The sequence below is a fragment of the Diadema antillarum genome, unplaced genomic scaffold (genome assembly GCF_040938485.1).
Source record: "Diadema antillarum isolate AM-2024a unplaced genomic scaffold, OU_Dant_1.0 seq00000139_RagTag, whole genome shotgun sequence".
Lineage (NCBI taxonomy): Eukaryota > Metazoa > Echinodermata > Echinoidea > Diadematoida > Diadematidae > Diadema > Diadema antillarum.
The window spans coordinates 356,815-375,315 of record NW_027271216.1 but is presented as its reverse complement, the minus strand read 5'-3'; the positions used below and the strand labels follow the sequence as shown (position 1 = coordinate 375,315).

Here is an 18,501-nt window from a genome sequence, read left to right as displayed (position 1 = left end):
CTCGTTTGTGAAATAGTGTACAAAATTTTTGAATTAGTGCACTGTTTTGGTTGTGCTTCCATCAGCCTGATATTTTCTTGAAGTATGCATGCGTCAACTTCACGCTGTGTACAACTGATAAAGATATACATTCATAATATCGGGCTATTTTCCTAAACCACAAAATAGCCTGCTAGTTTGAACTCCGGTCTGATGAAGACATGCCTCGTGATGTCAGATAGCAAATGGAGATATGGGATGTCTCTGGTCTTTTTTTAGGGTTAAAATGGGAAGTTTCTCTTCCCCCCCCCCCATCATGATCATGTATATTCTGTGCATTCAAAAGAGTAAGTGAAACGAAAGAAAGTTTAGAATGTTAAATGTGTGTGAGAAATGTTAGAAAAGTGTGAGGAGAATTAGAGAATACATTCAACAGTTGTTACCTTTTACTATATTTTTTTTTACTCACTGTGAATATCTCAGTGGAATGCAATGTGGCGTAATATATCCTGTAGATGTGTAGAGGTAATTTATCCCACAGGTTTTGTGCTTCACGTGTGATTGGTCGATCTCATCAAACTTATCTTTTGTGTTATGTTATGGGCTTTACAATAGCCATATAAATTATTAGTTTAAAAAACTTGCTCAATTGGCAAATTTCATTGTCATATTTTATTATACCCCCGCCAAACGAAGTTTGAAGGGGGTATATAGGAATCAGCGGGCGGTCGGTCGGGCGGTCGGTCGGGCGGTCGGTCGGGCGGTCGGTCGGGCGGTCGGGCGGTCGGTCGGGCGGTCGGGCGGTCGGTCGGGCGGTCGGTCCGTTGCAAATCTTGCGTCGCGAACTACTTCCTCAGTTTTCAACCGATTCCCATAAAACTTGGCACAGATGTGTGCCTTGGGTTGTAGATGTGCAAGACATATTTTTTGACAGTACCCAAAAGTATGTTGCCATGGTAACGGCATATTATGGGCAAAAATGGGTACAAATCTTGCGTCGCGAACTCCTCCCACAGTTTTTGATCAATTTTTATGAAATTAGGTACAGATGTTCATCTGAATATGTTAATGTGCAAGACACATATTTCCGCAGTGGCAAAAAGTGCGTTGCCATGGTAACGGCATGTTATTGGTAAAATATAGGGCAAAATGCTTCATGGCAAAACTGCTTCATCAGTGTTCTTCCAATTCTCATGGAATTCATATTGAATGTTTGTCTTAGGATATAGGTCAGCATGACACATTTCTTGACAGTGACAAAAAGTATGTTGCCATGGTAACAGCTCACATATTATGAGCCAAAATGATGGAAAATTTTGTGTTGCAAACTACTTCCTCAGTTTTTGCCCAATTTCCATGAAACTTGGTACAGATGTGTGCCTTTGGTTGTAGATGTGCAAGACGCATTTTTCGACAGTACCCGAAAGTACGTTGCCATGGTAATGGCATATTAATGGCAGAAGATCAAGGAAAGATCTTGCGGATTTAACTACTTCCTCAGTTTTTTGACCAAAGCTTATGAAATGTTGTTTTGACCAAAGCTTATAAAATGTTGTTTGGTGGGGGTATAACCAGTCGCTGTAGCGACATTTCTAGTTGTGATTGATGATTCCTTTTCACACTCGGATGTGTAAAAATATCAAAGCAAGGGCTACTTGTAGAAGCAGTTTCAATTGTGCTGTTGAGACAGAATTGACTAATCTTCATAAGATATGAAGGTGTTGTGTGGAAAATATTGTGCTAGAATCTTTGTTTGTTTCAAGACCATTTGCAAAGTATTGCCAATACTTAATTTCTATTCCTTTGTGTGTTCGAATGCCTTGCTGTTTATACTTGTACTTACTTTTGTGAAGTTAGCAAGAAGATTGCATTTAACCCGTTCCATATGGGACACTAGTGGCTTGTGTATTTAGTCTATGGAGATTTCAGAATTCAGCATGGAATGGTTTAAGGTTTCAGTATAGTTCTCAGTGGTTTAGATACAGATATCTTGTTACATGTAAACTACGCTGTTCCTCGTGCAGTGCCAAGAAGTCAGTCCAGGGCCCTGTTTCATAAAGCTGTTTGTAAAGTTATGAACAACTTACGAGCGACTGGTGATCAGTTCTTGTGCTGAATTATGGAAATTCTGATAAGTACATAGCACATCAGAACTGATTACCAGTCGCTCGTAAGTTGTTCTTAACTTTACGAACAGCTTTATGAAACAGGGCCCCATTGTCTCTAGTCATCATCGCAGGAATTTACAAATTTTGTGAGAGAATGATTTGTAACAATCTGTACAAAGAAAAAAAAAACCATATTATATCATACTGCTGTATACATATGAAGAGAAAAATGCAATACACATAATGCAAATTGCTGTGAATCAAATCTCCGCATATGTATGATAGCAAATATTGGATTAGAATAATGTGTAGTCCATGGCAAATAAAGTCAGAACAAGGAAAAGAGGAAACTGGAAACGAAGAAAGGAAAAGCTTTTCCATTCCTTCTGTCTGTAAGGAGATGCTAGGGAATATTTGGAGTCTGACAATTATCAACATCTCTTCCCCTTTTTCCCGTATTTCCATGCGACGACAGGTCGACCCTCCGCGAGAAGGAGTCGGGAGGCCTATATTAAGAATGTCTAACAGGCCATCTTTCATTGCAGTAGATTAGTACACACCAGAGAGGGTATCACAGACCCATAGTGCTGTACAGAGTGGTATCGTTGAGTGCGCCAAAATTAGCCAATCCTGACAGATCGAGGGATGGCCGGGGAAGAACAACGACAAAAAGAAAATGCCTCAAACAAAAAACAAAAACAGAGACAAGAAATGCAGGCGGACTTGCTTTGATTGATTGGTATTACCAGTTATGATACCCTTCATACACAACAGGGATTTGTTACTGTTTCATATATCCAGAAAAGAAACAGAAAGAGACAAACAGACAGACAGACACGCAGACAGACAGACAGACAGACAGACACACACACACACAAGAAACACCCACTGGGAGTAAGAACCTGGAAAAAAAAAATTGGTTACAAAAAAATTTAGTTTTAGTATAGAGACACACACTGCCTAGATTCTGTCCCAGTATTTGCTTTGACATGTGATATTGTGCATTATTACTGTAATAGTGAAAACTGTCATGCAATTCAAGTGAAATTCACTTCTTAGTAATTTTGTGGATGAGAAACTTCTGTAAATACTCCGATGTCTCCTGAAATATTTGTGTTTTTGTAATTTTGCGAAAAGTTAACTGGAATGTGATATTCATAAGAATTTCCGCATCGTGAAATACAACTTGTATTTCACATCTATACCGGAGTGGCACCTCGTTCATACCATGCAGAAATAACGTATTGTCATACATGCATGTGTTCTAGAATGTGAGATTTCGTGTCCTATTAGTTTTGTAAGCGAGCTCAGTCTGCATACTATTACCAATCCATCCTTTTTTACCACCCTGTTGAATAGTCAAAAAGGAAAAAAAAAGAAAGAAAATAGTGAAAAAAGTGGGGAAAGAAGATGAAATGAAGCTTCACTACAGCATTCCAGTCCGTGTTGAGGGCAGTGTCTCCCCGTCAATTTATTCATCTTCCCAAAAATCTAAACAAAATTGAGCAGAAAATGCGAGGAATGTGGCTTCCTCGCCGAGCAATCTTTGCTGGACGGCCATGGAGGCTGCCCAGATAGAAGAAATGCGGTACCGTCGCCCCGCGAGGAACGATTCGTCACTGAATAGATGCATAAACCGCAGAAATTGGCTCTGCTTTCTTAACCTGGGGAGCAAACAGTATTTGCATGGGAATGCACCCAGATTCTAGGGTAGCCACAACCACCACTACCACAAGGATTGAAATCAGATTTTAACCTCCGCACAGAGTCCTTCTTTTTTTTCTCCCCTGTTCATCTCACACTGTGTTGAGGCACCCTTGTGCATTTTTATCAGTAGAATGAAAGAGCTTTATTTACTTAATATTGGTAAATCATTTTTTTTTAGGTCTATAGAGATTTCTTCTTCTCTTTTTTCTGTTTGAATGTGGCAAGGCTTAAAAAGAATGCCTTGAAGGAGTGTTTTAATTATGGATGCATCATCCTTCGCCTACTCCCGACATTTTGATTTCCGTCTCCGCTCTTGCATAAAAGCTGGTGTTCTTGTTATATCATCGGCGGAGTTCGTTACACGTCTGGCCCGAGGTATGATGCTTTCAATGTCTCGATGCCGTTATAGACAAAGGAATCTCGACAAATCAATCAAAGTAGCGTGATGTTTCCACATGGTGATTGGAAGATATCTCACCTCCGAGAATTGTATGGATGATTTCAAAGTGTTGCTGCCGTTTTTGACATAGGAAACTCGACGGCCTGATCTAAGTCTCAAGGCATTTCCACAGGGCATTTGTGAATTATCTCACCTTCAAAATCCAAATCTTCTGGTGTTTAAGGGTGTGTACAGTTCTGGTCGAGGTGAGGATTTGGCTTAACGTTTTGCGAGATATTCAGGAACCACTCTATGAGATGTCAAAGATCATACAATTCTAAGGGGTATCAACAGTTTATTTGATGAAAATTGGTTTTGAAATGGCTGAGATATCCAAAAATAAGGTGAAACAAAGAGATCCTAATAAAAGGCATGACATGTCGCCTTTTATTATTATCATCACTTTTTTGGATATCTCGGCCATTTGAAAACCAATTTTCATCAAATAAACGTTGAATCCTTCTTAAAATTACATGCTCTTTCATATTTCAGGTTTCTCATTATCTCATTTAGGAATGTTCAAAACATGAATCCCCACCTCAACCATTACTGTACAGTCCCTTTAAATCCAATCACTGATTGGAATAATAGATAAAGGGATAGGCAGATATGTAGGTAGATGAATGACGGATAAAGAAATGGGGATGGCACTAGATACAGTATATGGACAGATGAATAGATAGAGAGGTATATATCTGGATAGATAGATAGATTAGATAGATAGATAGATAGATGGATAGATAGATGAATAAATAGATGAATCGAAAGTTAGAAAATGAAAGGAGGAAAGCACTGAGCAAAACATAAGATGTCTTCCCTTGCAGAATATCCGTTTTTACATTGGCAGATGTGTTTTTCATTGGGATTTTTTTTATCGTGATGATTTCCATGTTTCCGTCGCTTGAATTAATTTCCTGTTTCTTCAAGCACTTACTGCTTGATTGTCAGTATGGTCTGTATTCAATCTGCATTTTTGTAATTACTAAGCAGTATTGAGTGGAAATATTGCTGTGTTATTATTGATCTAATTATACTAAATCATGCCTCCATGATGAAATAATGACACTAAACAAGCCTCCATACACTGTCATCTTACTCTATGATTTTATCTGAAGATTTGTGCTTGTACATTTCCATCATTTGATTGCTGCCCACATGTCTCAAAGTCACGATAGCGGTGACTGTTACTGTTAATGTTCAAGTGCCGTCTTTGTGTTCATCACAACCAAATGGTATGGAATACACACACACACAACCGTTTGCTGGTGTAGTACAGCAGACGATGTGTCTATAATGTTATTATGCTACTTGCTACTTCCATGTACAGTATTCCCCTTTCGTTTCATCTTGGCGGTACTGCTGCATTCGTCGTCCGGATGACACATGCACCGCCATACCCTGACTACCTGTTACGTTGAAAGTCCTATTGTCATCTTCTATAATTGTAACCGGATGGTACGGAGAACATAAACACCGATATGTCATTGTTGGTCACACTCTAAATATGGCAGATGATTTCCTTCTATGCTGTGAATACAATACCTGCAATCTTTTAAAACAGCACTTCCCCTCATCTCAGTTTGGCTTCACCATTACAGTTATGCTGTGCACCTGTAGCTTGATGCCACAAAGAACCAGTTATAGATGAGTCCGTCTTCAGAGCATAGTATACAAATATCAACTGCTTCAGAGGGGGATGCATGGTAAAACTATTTGCGCCGAGGTGATTTCTCAACAGTGATATGCCCCGAGACGAAGTCGAGGGACGTGGCACTGTTCAAAATCACAGATTTTTTTAAAAAGAAGGCTTTAAAGTTATCTTTGTACTCATTTCAAAATGGGCAATGTTGACAATAGGTGTATCCATATGCTGTCATCAGTTGTTCTCCAAATGAAGGCAAGTACCACATCCAGGGTAGGATCATGCAATAAATCTCTTTAAGACTGAGGAAATATCAATGGTGGATTGGCATAGGCATACTTGAGAAAATGTGTGGGGCGTGTGTGTGTGTGTGTGGGGGGGGGGGGGATGTTTTGTCCAAAGTAGGTAATAAACATGTGTCACAGACAATCCCACTTCATGCAAAATGATTTATGTTGTAGTCATTGGAAAGCCGGCCGGCGAATCCGAAATGTAGGTGATATTTGCATTTCTGTAACATACTAATGCTTCCAAGTCGGCCGCATCTGTCATAGTTAAAGGGAAGTTGACAGCTAGTAAAAAGGTGCTGATGAAAGAATGTGAGAGACCCACGCACTCCTCGTTCTGGTATTTTGACAGATTGAATTTAAATTGTTTTTTCTTTCTAGCCAACTGTCAAAATATGTGATGCTAAATCAACCGCATGTGAGTCAGTTTAGAGATTTGTGCTCTGCTTGAAGTCTTAAGATGGAGGTGGCTTTGGGATGATGTTTTTTTGAATGCTAAAAGTAATGTTTGATGCATGAATGCCCATTTCAAGTGAAAATTCCTGTCCTTCAAACTTCTGATTTCATCAAAATGACAAAACTCTGCTTTGATTACCTTAATATCCTATGCAAGGAGGATGACCAGATAAATGGCTGGTCTATTTAATGATTTTCCTAGAAATGTTTGATCCTAGAAGTCTTTGAAAACATTTTAATGTTAACAATATATATACCCCAAACCATTTTGATTGATTGATATTTACTTCATCTGTTTATTGCATCTTGATTTTATGAATTTTGCTGTGTCCTCCTTACTTAATTTCATTCTACTTTATGTATTTGTTTCTCCGTTGATACCTATTTAAGTTCATCCTTTATGTACCATTGCAAATGTATATGTTTTGTTTAAATGTAATGACCTTGTATTTTAACGGACTTGCTGAAACATGGCTGCAAGCTGAGAGTTACTGTTTTAACTTTAGTGAATAAGTATAAATCAACCAAATTAATCAAACCAAATCTTTGCAATAGGGCATAGATCAAAAGGCACATTCTACGTCTTTCAAATGCACCAATGGTCATCCCAACAAGGACCTCACACCTTTACGTGTAGCTGTCAATTATTCATCTGTACAATGTATTCTTTGCCCAAGTGTGAGTTTTAACCCATTGAGGACGAGTCCCAAGTATACTCGGGCAAGGGTCTATGGGAAATGTATGTTGTAGCAAAATCAGCCCATCCTCAACGGGTTAATAGCCTCTTTCAAAGTAGGATATTTTATATGCTGCACCTTGTGCATATTTCTTGGCTGACCAATCCCTACTTTCTTTCATCTTTGTTGTTGTTGCCATCATTGTTGTTGTTGTTGCTGTTGCGGTTGTTGCTGTTGCTGTTGCGGCTATTGCTGTTGTTGTTGCTGCTGTTGTTGGTGTTGCTGCTGCTGCTGTTGTTGTTGTCATTGTTGTTGTTGTTGTTGTTGTTGTTGTTGTTGTTGTTGACCAGTGTCTATCCACATTAATTCTGCCACTCGTTATGCGGTGTTGGGACACACACCCACACACACGGGGGAAAGCATGCAGCAGGTGGATTCTTGTGGCCAAATCAAAAGAGCAGAAATGTCAATCTGCCCGATCCTATCAAAGAGAGTCGAGGTTTTCGGCCGCATGGGCCGCAAAGTGTGTCAGCTCTCCGCGAGGTAGACTGAGAGGGGGCGGAAGGAAGACAGAAAATGTCAAGTTCATATAAAAGGCATTAGTGCTGGAAATATAAGAGCATCTCATAGCGTGAATCCAGCGGGAATCACCGCTTAGTCTCTCGTTTTCTGGTCGATTTGGGAAGTTGCGAAAAAATGTCAACTCTCCCAAGCTCGGAGTATGTCCCATGCTTTGAATTGTTAGACAAAGTGTGACCAGTTTTTGCTCTCTATGTGAGACATTGCGTGGGAGAAATTTTCGCTGGTGAATTTCCTGTCCACAAAACCTAGAGTACAATACAAAAGTTCACTGGCCCCTAAAATTTCTCATTTCAAGTATCAATAGAGCTTAAGATTTTAGACACTTTTAATGCTGAATTCTGCCCGTGATCGCCACTATTTTCAGGTGTGTATGCGTGAAAACGTATGTATTTTTATAGCTTGCTCATTCCTATGTCATCCTATTCTGGCAGCCCAATTATCTCCATAAATACAGAATTATTCAAAATCCATGGCAGATGGTACAAGTTTCAAGTTTCTTCCCAAGTTAATTCCATTTGGAATTGCAAAAAAAAAAGGAGAAAGAGTACAATAAAATACCTTGATTTTGAAGGGTGAAACATTATTAAACCAGTATGTAATGTTTAGACATGAAGAGTGCATCAGAACAAATTTTCAAGGAGCTGATGATGTTGAAAGAAAGCAAGAGGTTTGAAATTTCATGTTTGATGCATATTGAGTCCAAGCTGTGAAACCAATTTGCTCCTTTTTTGTGTCTCTTTTTCGTACAGAGACTTAGACTATCATCTCAGTGAATTTCTAGTTTGCATATCATTGGTCTTATGCCAGAAGGGCCTTAAACCACTTCCACTGTTATGCCAAAAGGACGTTAATGCTATAGACTTTGTACACTATTAGTGCCCTTTGGCATTTATAACAGGGGAATCTCTTTAAGGCCCTTTTGGCATAAGGCTGACGATATTTGCTGTAAGATGTGACTCTTTTCCAGGTACGGATGAATTACCATTTGTGGGGAAAGTGACATGAATAGAGAAAGAGCAAAATCATATTCATAGCGTGTAATCATAACTGAAATTTTTATACCCTGTGGCCATCTTTGTGATTGTTTCTTCCCAGGTAGCCCCTTGGGAACCATTTCTGTGACAAAGCTTTGTGAGAACGCTTCGCGCCATTTTGTTGGACCTGGGAGATGATATCATGACTGTAGTACGATATGAGATAGGAACATGTAAACAAGCCTATTTACTCACAAAAATGGACTGAATACTAAAATTTAGGAGGCCGTAACCAAGCCCATAAAATGAGAAGTGGCATCATCACCGGAACGGACATGGGTAATAACAGGTAGTCATTAACACAGCCTCGAGTTTCCATTGGGGAAATATCAATTATATACGTCTATTTGATGCTGATACGAGAGAGATAAAGAGGGGAGACATGTACAGATACTGACTAGGTCTTAATTTCACTTTACGTGAATGGAATTAGTTACAGAAGGATAAATACGGATATTGCTTTTGTCCGATCCGGCTGAAAGGACAGAACGATGTGATCCTCCTGAAAATTACCCAAGCTCAAAGATGTACGAGCATGGGCGACGAGGCGGTAGGAGTTAGTAATTTGCGACCAATTGTGCTGTCTAGAGATATACGATATTGGGAAGAGGAGGGGTGGGGGAGGCTCCCGTCATTCATGTCTATGTATGTTCCTGCCGATTTGATATGCCCGCGATGTTTGGCGGCATGTCGTAAACCTTGAATTATGGATAGCTGATTTGGGCTCATCGATCAATCTAGTCTCACACGGGAGGGATGAAAGTGACTTTACCAATCGTGGGTCACCCAGAGTTCATAATTATGACACCAAGTACTGACCTGGGTCTGTCGGCCCGCTAGTAAGCTTGGCAGTAATCCTCCACTGTATGATAATCATCTTCATTGTCAGAGTAAAGTCACATTATTGAATGGCGACTACTCCACATAATCTTCACGGGTAATTACATTCTGTTCAAAATCTCCAAAATTGCGGCAATAATGCAGTGTATTTTTTTTCTCCATTATGGATTTGAATTCATTTTCTTCAACCCATTGAGAACAGACTGATTTTGCTCCCACACGCATTTCCCATAGACACCTGCCCGTGTATACTCGGGACTCGTCCTCAACGGGTTAAGTGAAGACAAGATGCCAGTATAATACTTTTAGTAAGTATTAGGCATAGATATTCACAACTGAATGACACATGCCTTAAAATTAAAGTAACATAAAATTTTTTTTTTTTTTTTGGGGGGGGGGGGGAGAGGGAGAGAAGAATAATACGAACATGTGTCTTGCATAGAAGCATTGGAACCTCCATTGCCTATTTCATAACACATTCATGCTGGTATTGAGTGTATGCAAGACTATTCCAACAACTCCAACCTTAAGCATCCTTTAAATGGGAGATTTGTCTGCTTGGACCCCCGGCAAATGGGAGATGGTGATCTCTCGGAAATGTGCATCATATACATACATGTACAATGTAGTGCAAATCAGGAGTTTGATGTGTGACGTCCCTTGTGGCCAGGGTCCAGGATCCGTTTCAGGGCCCGGGAAGCTCTAGGTTTATAAATGATATCTGGTGCTATTTGAGCCTTATTCTTGAATAGATACATGTATGACAAAACTACTAGTGGGAGAAACACACATTTTTAAGCAGGAGAAAATACATTCTAAGTGGGAGACACACAGCTACATTTTAGTGTGGGAGAGCAGGAGGTCTTGAGAAAATGGCCACAAAGTGGGAGATCTCCTGCCAAAAAGTGGGAGAGCTGGTCAGGAGTCTACGCCATTTCCCATTAATGATCATATCTTCAGACACCATTTACATGAGTTTTTTCTTGACCACCCAGTAACTGGGTGAGTAGACATGTTTGGAGGTGCAAATGCAAGTGTATTTACAGCAGACCTGGACATCTCACTTACCCCGTTCATTACCATAGGTAGCCCATTTGTGCTCAATTTACAAGTTACAGGCAGTAGCCTGACTAAATTACTGTAACCAATTTTATCCATTTAAAATCTTTACTCTGTTCGCTCATCTCTGGATTAAATGCTTCTAATAGAGTGCTCTTTGAAGAAGAGGCACAAATTTCAAATTTCATCAAAATAGGCAGCTGAAGTCGTGCTTGGAACGGATGAGGGAGCTGATGCTTGAAAGTCAAGTGGAATCAGTGAGTCGGGTGGTGCATTCAGGAGTTTTTGAAGAGATTCTTCTTTGGCATCCTTTTTGCTGAAGAAACTTGAAAATGTTCTGAAGCAAACAATGTTATTCCCCTCTTAAGGTATCATATTCACTTGATGTGTTGCAAATGTCTGCGGCTTCCCACCATCTAACTTCTCTCCCCCCCCCCCCCCCCCCCCAAAAAAAAAAGAGAAAAGAAAAGAGAAAACTTCTCTGTTTGGGGTTTTATGCAGAAAATTCCCACTAGGCCAGCAGGCGCGGTGTTGCCCTTCGCTGCTTTTCTTCAATTTTTTTTTTTTTTGCCATTGCAAATACTGGAGCCCAGCTGCATTGTACTGCTTCACAGTCCAGCTTCAAATCGCATGCATAATTGGCCACAATTGTAGTTTGTCGCGAATCTGATCCATCCGCTGGCCACTGCATGTCAAAGAATTCCCCACAGTGCAACAAGAGTGACAAATTCTCCGGTTACTTTTTTGCCCCCCCCCCCCCCCCCGTTTCTTTTTTTCGCTCTTGTTTTGTGGCAAAGTTGGCGAGTTTTATCATTGCCGGTGTGCCTATGCAGTATGGCTGTGATGCATGGTCCCCAAGAATCTTGTTTTTTTTTCCTCCTTCTTCTTTGCTTCTTGCAAATACAACTTGACAAGACTGAAAGATGGTGAACACCAAACCCATTTCAAATTGTGAAGATACTTGGCATATTTTAGCTTCCAACTAAATTCTAGACCTCCCTGACCATTATGCAAAAATATCTTGAACATGCTCCTTTCAACACCCACAATACCCACCTGGTTCCCATTAGGCTGTTACACTTTGATGATGCCATTAGATATATGGCAAAATTTATCATTTTCATCGTCAATTATATGATCCCGTCAAGGATAAAATCATACAGACATAAAATCAACCTACATATCTGTCAGTAGACGATGCACTGTGAGAAAGTCAGAAGCGATATGAAAGTACAAGGCTGCCCCCCATGCTCACGTTGGCTTCAATAATAAACCAATATCAAAACCAAGAAGATCGTTCGATTATTGAAATTGCCAGGCACATAAATGGGAATCTGTGGAGATGTCTCCACAATAACTCTGGTAAGGAGGTTGTCATCAAATGCCACCACTGTAGGAGTCCCAGGGCAGGTATCCAGGCATTCTGTATGCCACTGGTTTTCCTTTTTTTCTCATCTGAAATTGATACAACTTCGAAATATTTGTAGAGAAAAAATGTTTATCTATTTCAAAAATTATCAAAGTCAATGAATAAGCCATTCTTGGTTATCTATAAGTAGACAGTAATGTCAGAATAAACAATATCAGGTATAGTGTTAATTAGTACAGTGCAAGTTTTTTTTTGTAGATATGTTGCTAGTGACCACTTGCATGAAGTTTCAGATTTTTATTTTTTAATAACCCATCAAGCCCCCAAACCACACTTTTGTGAGTTGATGTCGCTTTCCTTAAAAAAGAAATGATTCTTTTATAATATTGTTTATTGCTACAAATTGAAGTAAAAATATCATTTTTCAGTAGAGCCTCATTTAAAGTCATACAAATGTATGTCATTGCTTATTTCAGTCACTAAAATGTTTACCTTATCCTTAAAATGGCAACAAAGTTTCAGAGATCAATATCAGTAGCTCGGTCTCAAATTGGCAAGTTTTGTTTGTTTTGTTGTTGTTTTGTTTTTGAAGATCTTGTTAAGTTAACCATTTCCACCAAATCTTCTTCCAGTGTTTTATGCAACTCTGTATGTAATAAAATTCAGAGTTGCCAATTTAATGATGGCAGTATAAACTCTGCAGCAGGATTTTCCAAATACTCGATGGCTTAATTCAGCCACTGATCTGTCCAAGAGTGCATCTCAACGAAAAGGGATGAAGGGGGACGTGGAAACTGAGAAAAATAGAAGGAGACAGAAAGTGAGCAGGGATTTGGAGGGGAATAAAATCAATGGAATGCCTATCAATATGGGGAAAACTTTCACTTTCCAGAGGTGAGCAAAGAAGGAGGATCTCCACGGATCTCCGCACGGCTCGTGAAAAGGTCCCGGAAGAGTTGGGACTGGACGAAAACGAAGACGGTGACCTTCCGGTCTTATTTTGTAAATTCCCTGGAGTAGCAGGTGACTACGAAGAGGTGGTCACAGACACGGTGGTGATATCGATACCGGTTTCACTCTGGAGCAAGTTTCATCTTGATGCGAACATCCTGATGCGAATTAGCGAAGGAGATGAAGAAAGGTTCGAGGGCGATACCACTTCCTCCATATCTCCCCACTTCTTTCTTATCCTCTTTTACATTTTTCTGTGTGTGCTGATTTATCCATGTGTTGGCATTTACACAAAGAAGGTCAAGAAAAAAAAAAGTTAATGCATTTTTGCCGATGAAGTTATATTTGCTGCGAATTTTGGGGGGTGTCCCACTTTATGAAAGCCTTGAAAGGGGGAGGTCCCCCAAAATCTGTATGACTTCATTGGCAAAAAGCATTATGTATATCTTTCTTGACCTTCAATATATGTATGCATATTATATGTACATGTATGTTCATACATAAACATATATGTTTGAAGTGTGTCCAAATGATGCCAATTTCTTTTCAATGAAATCAAGTTTTGAAATATATAGAGATTTGTTTTTGTATTTTATTATTGTATTTTAGGGTTATATTGTCCGTTTATTTTTTGCACTCTTTGCCAGTCCCTATAATTGATTTTACCCAAAAGACTTGTGTGGAGTGGAAGAAGCAATACAGAGAAACAACAACAACAAAGTCAACTGATATTCCAGTTTTGGTTAAAAAGGAAAATGGTAAGAATCAACAACTGAAATCACTTTTTTTTTTTGTGGTGCAGCTATAAATCTCTCACCAGTGGTTATGGAAATTTGCTCGAGGACAGTGACCATCCCTGGTAGAACAAAAGTAGTTTTCTGCCCATCCGTCCATCTCGTCTGGGTGGTGGGATGCGGGCAAGCGGGAGACTGGACACAGCTGACCGCGCAGTCGGGTCAGATGCAGAGATTCCTGGCATGATGACAAGGTATCACTTTTTTGTGGTCCCCTGTCATTTTCACACCATCTCTCTTTGCCCCCCCCCCCCACCCCTCTCTTTTCTCCTCAGTCTGTCTATTGCTGTATGTGAGCGATATAGTGGATGAATTTTTCATGCGGGCTGGGGACAGCTCGACATGAATTTTTCAGGCGATTTTTGTTGGTTGGGAGACACAGAGGAATTGAGGTTAGTGCGGTCACGGGATGCGGGGGCTAGTCCGGGTGAAGCTCTTCTCAACGGCCGGGCGTTGCGGGCACTGTTTGCACACAGGAACCGCACGTGCGCACCGCACGTGCATACGAGAAAGATAGGTAGCTTTTCTGTGGGTTTCTTCGCTGACGTTTCCACCAAAGAGAGATGGGCCGGGTTGCCTTTCCGCAGAGGAATTCGGTTGAAAAGTGTTAACCCACAGTCTTGTAGAAAACAAAACTTTACCAACAAAAAAGAGTTTAGGAAACTCTGGCAAGTTTGCCAGACCATGTTTCTACTGATTTTGTTTTTGACCATTTCCCCTCTCTCTATATTCACAAGCAGTTTATATAATATATCATCGTGCACATGGCACAATATTGTTAACACACTTCCTTGCGCATGGCAGAATGTTGTTAACCCTATGTACACTCCTGCAGCCTAGCGACGATCTGCTGTGCGCAGGAAGCGCATTAACAACAATCTGCCATAGACACAGTGATATATAGAATATATATATATATATATATATACATATATATATAGATAAATAGATAGATATGCAGAAATATATACATTGTGAGGAGTTGAACACACATGGAGAGATAGCTGGACTAAACTAACACCAGAGTGACATTTTAGGATTGGTTCTGGAAAAAAAAAGAAATTTTACCATGACAATGACACCATGACAGAGTAAAATACTTGATAACAAATCATCTACCATTGTATCCAAGATAAGTCACTCAGTTGCAGTCAATTGTATATCCATGTATGGATTGTAGATGAAGGGACTATATGTTTTGTGTTACAATGATACCTGGTATTGTAGCATGTTAACCCGTTGAGGACGTTTTGATTTTGCTACAACACGCATTTCCCATAGACACCTGCCCGAGTATACTCGGGACTCGTCCTAAAAGGGTTAAAGATATTATGTGATTTGATGAAGTACAGTGCGAAAAACTGGTGAAAGTTTGTACCTTGATAAGGTGTAACTAGAATGTAATACAATGTGAGCTGATTTTATATGAGGAAATGTATTAGTGTGTATAATGAAATGTGTGATGCAATATGATGCTATTTAAAGTAGAAACCCACAACATACTTCAGTTTGATTCTAAGATGGAGCACGTAGGCCTACTCCCCTTGTAAAACAATACAATATGAGGTGGTAGAGTGTGAGATATAATATGACATTCAAGGATGTGTTGGTTATGTCCTTTTCTGAAAAAAGCATATCACGTGTTTATGCATCTGTAAAGAATTGTTGGGGGGGGGGTCATGGTGTCGTCTGCTGCATTGACAATCATGGCGTCCTTGGGCCGGCTGCAGCACGCCGACGACGACGACGCAATCCACTCTTTCAAGACTGGCCAATTAAGCGGCACCAATCGAGATCTGAGCCCCTCTCAAAAGAAACGGGTGCTATTAAAACAAGAATCGGAGTGGCAGCCCATCAAGCGCGGTGACAGTGAGAGAAAGACTTAGGGGAAACGAGGGATGGAGGAGGAGAAGGAGGAGGAAGAGGGGGAGGAGGAGGAGATAGAGGAGGAGGAGGAGGAGGAGGAGGAAGAGGAGGAGGAGGAGGAGGGGAGGGGGAGGGGGAGGGGGGAGGGGGAAGAGGAGGAGGAGGAGGAGGGGAAGAGAAGACTTTAAGGAGGAGGAAGAAGATTGGAGGTGGAGGGTGAGGAAAGAATGAGGGAAAGAAGATTGACAGAGAGAGATAGAGAAGAGAGAGAGAAATAAAATGTGAGGTGTGAAGAGTTTCATCGTAAAATGGGCTAAGAGCCATTTTTAAAGGACAAGTTCACCTTCATAAACATAAGGATTGAGAGAATGCAGCAATATTAGTAGAACACATCAGTGAAAGTTTGAGGAAAATTCGACAATCGATGCAAAAGTTATGAATTTTTAAAATTTTTGTGTTGGAACTGCTGGACGAGGAGACTACTACAGCTTGTAATGTCATATGAGTACAACAGTATAAAGAAAATGTCAAGAAAATTCAACATATTTTCATTTTTTTCACATAATAAAAGAGCATTTGACTTGCCTCTTTCTAAAGGTAGGGGGAATAATATTACCCACAACATATGTCAGTAACGAGTCAAGGGAATGTGTACTTTTTTCAAAAGATGAAATTTTGTGAAATTCTCTTTATATTTTCCTTATATTGTTGTACGCATGTGACATCGTACACTGCAGTAGTCTTCTCATCCAGCGGTTACTGCACAAAAACTTTAAAAATTCATAACTTTTGAACGGATTGTCCGATTTTCCTCAAACTTTCAATGATGTGTTCTACTAATATTGCTACATTTTCTCAATCCTTATGTTTATGAAGGTGAACTTGTCCTTCAAACATTTTAAAGTAAGTCCATCATCAGATGGAGCGAGATAAAACCTTCCCAAAGAACCTCACTTGTAACACAACAAGGAATATTCTTGAGATATGATTTAAGATATTCCATATGTTCTTATTTTCTTTATTTCCTAACAGCTTTAATTGCAAATATCTCAACTTAACAAGAATGGAGTGAGCTCATTTTTGCAATAAAACTCCATATGTAAAGGTATTTTTTTCTAAATAAGAAATACAAAAAAATCTTTGTAAAATATATGTTTGCCTTTTTTCAATGAAATTCTATTTCACATGTTCTACCAAAATAAACTTTCAAAATGTATAAATTTGCATTTATCGCCAGCATGTCTGTTTGGTTTTGATCGGCAAAAGATGACAGCCCTGAAGGAGGGGGAAGAGGGAGAATTTGAGAAGGTTGAGTGTGATGAGGTAAAAAGTAAAATAGAAAAAAAAGAGGAATTGCATATGTGTTTTTGAAATGAAATGAGAGAAGTGACATGGAGATGGAGAGGGAGAGAGAAAAAAAGTTGCAAATGAGGGGATTATTGTGTCTTACCAGTCACATGTAGTGGAAACGAAAGGCGTGAGAGGTTGTGAAGGAGAGAGAGAGGGAGGCTGGCAGATGGAAGGAGAATTGGACAGGGAAAAACAGAAAAAAAGTTGTATGTGTGGATGAGACTGAAAATTATTTGGCAAGGAAAGAAGCAAGACTTCACAGGGAATGTAACCTGAAATTTAAATTTGTGTTGAGTTAATGGAAAATTGGACAGTCCATTGAAAAGTTATGCTGTTTGAAAGTTTTGGTGCTGCCGTCGTGGGCCTTCTTGTGGACTGAGGCTCATTGCAACAATTGAATGGGCTTGTTAACTTCAAGGCTACATTTTTTTAGGTCAAGTTTGAATGGATTACTGAATGCTGATGAGAGAGGTTGGCAAGTTAAAGGGATGGTATAGTATAGGTTGAGGTGAGAATTCAGCTTTTAACTTTTTGCGAGATATTTAGAAACCACATGATGAAATGTTATTAAGAAGCTTAAAATTCTAAAAGGAATTCAAAGTTTATTTGAGGAAAACCGATTTTAAAATGGCTGAGATATCCAAAAACAAAATAAAACAAAGCAGTCCTAATAAAAGGTGGGTCCCACCTTTAATTTTGCTCTGTTTAGGATATCTCAGTCATTTCAAAGCCAATTTTCATTAATAAACTTTGAATTCGTCATGAAATTATATGCTCTTTCATATTTCATGAGAGGTTTCTCATTTGAAAAAGTTATCATATTAAAATGTTGAAAACCTCAAATGCCATCTCAGCCGAAACAGTACCATCCCTTTAAACTAAGTGCCTGAGCCCATAAAGAGTTAAGCCATGTGTGAAAACAAGCACTTGTCAATTCCAGGATGGCAATACTACATTGACAATACCCTCTTCAAGATGACTGCTTTGTATATTGCTGCAGAGGCTGCCCTGGGTAAAAAGACATGCAAGGAAACACGAAGACTAAGCAATTCCATAAATGCTTGAATTGTTTTATTTCTTCTGCATTGTTGTCATAAAATTTCGATTTTCATGAGATTTTCTTATTGTTTCCTTTTCTGTTTTTTCACAGGCATGCATAAAGGAGGGGTACCTCATGAAGCAGACCAGTTCGTTTCAGGTAAGTGATTCGACCGTAAATACGCCAAAGAAATGACCAACATTAGGGGTAATTGGAAGTTGTAAGCCCTCGGCGGGAGATGGGGGGGGGGGGGAACAAGGGAGCTAGAATGAGGGTTTGACACGTTGATGTCTACCATCTACTGCTAAAAATTTAGTCGACA

The 18,501-nt window shown here is 39.6% G+C and overlaps 1 protein-coding gene across 1 annotated transcript in view; it reads left to right on the top strand.

Annotated features, from left to right (window-relative positions):
• Positions 1–18,501, top strand: part of LOC139727652 (diacylglycerol kinase delta-like) — a 262,979-nt gene that overhangs the window by 112,756 nt on the left and 131,722 nt on the right. The window contains exon 2 of the mRNA XM_071638631.1: positions 18,291–18,338. Within this exon, the coding sequence (XP_071494732.1) occupies positions 18,291–18,338 (48 nt within the window). The remainder of the gene's footprint in view (positions 1–18,290; positions 18,339–18,501) is intronic.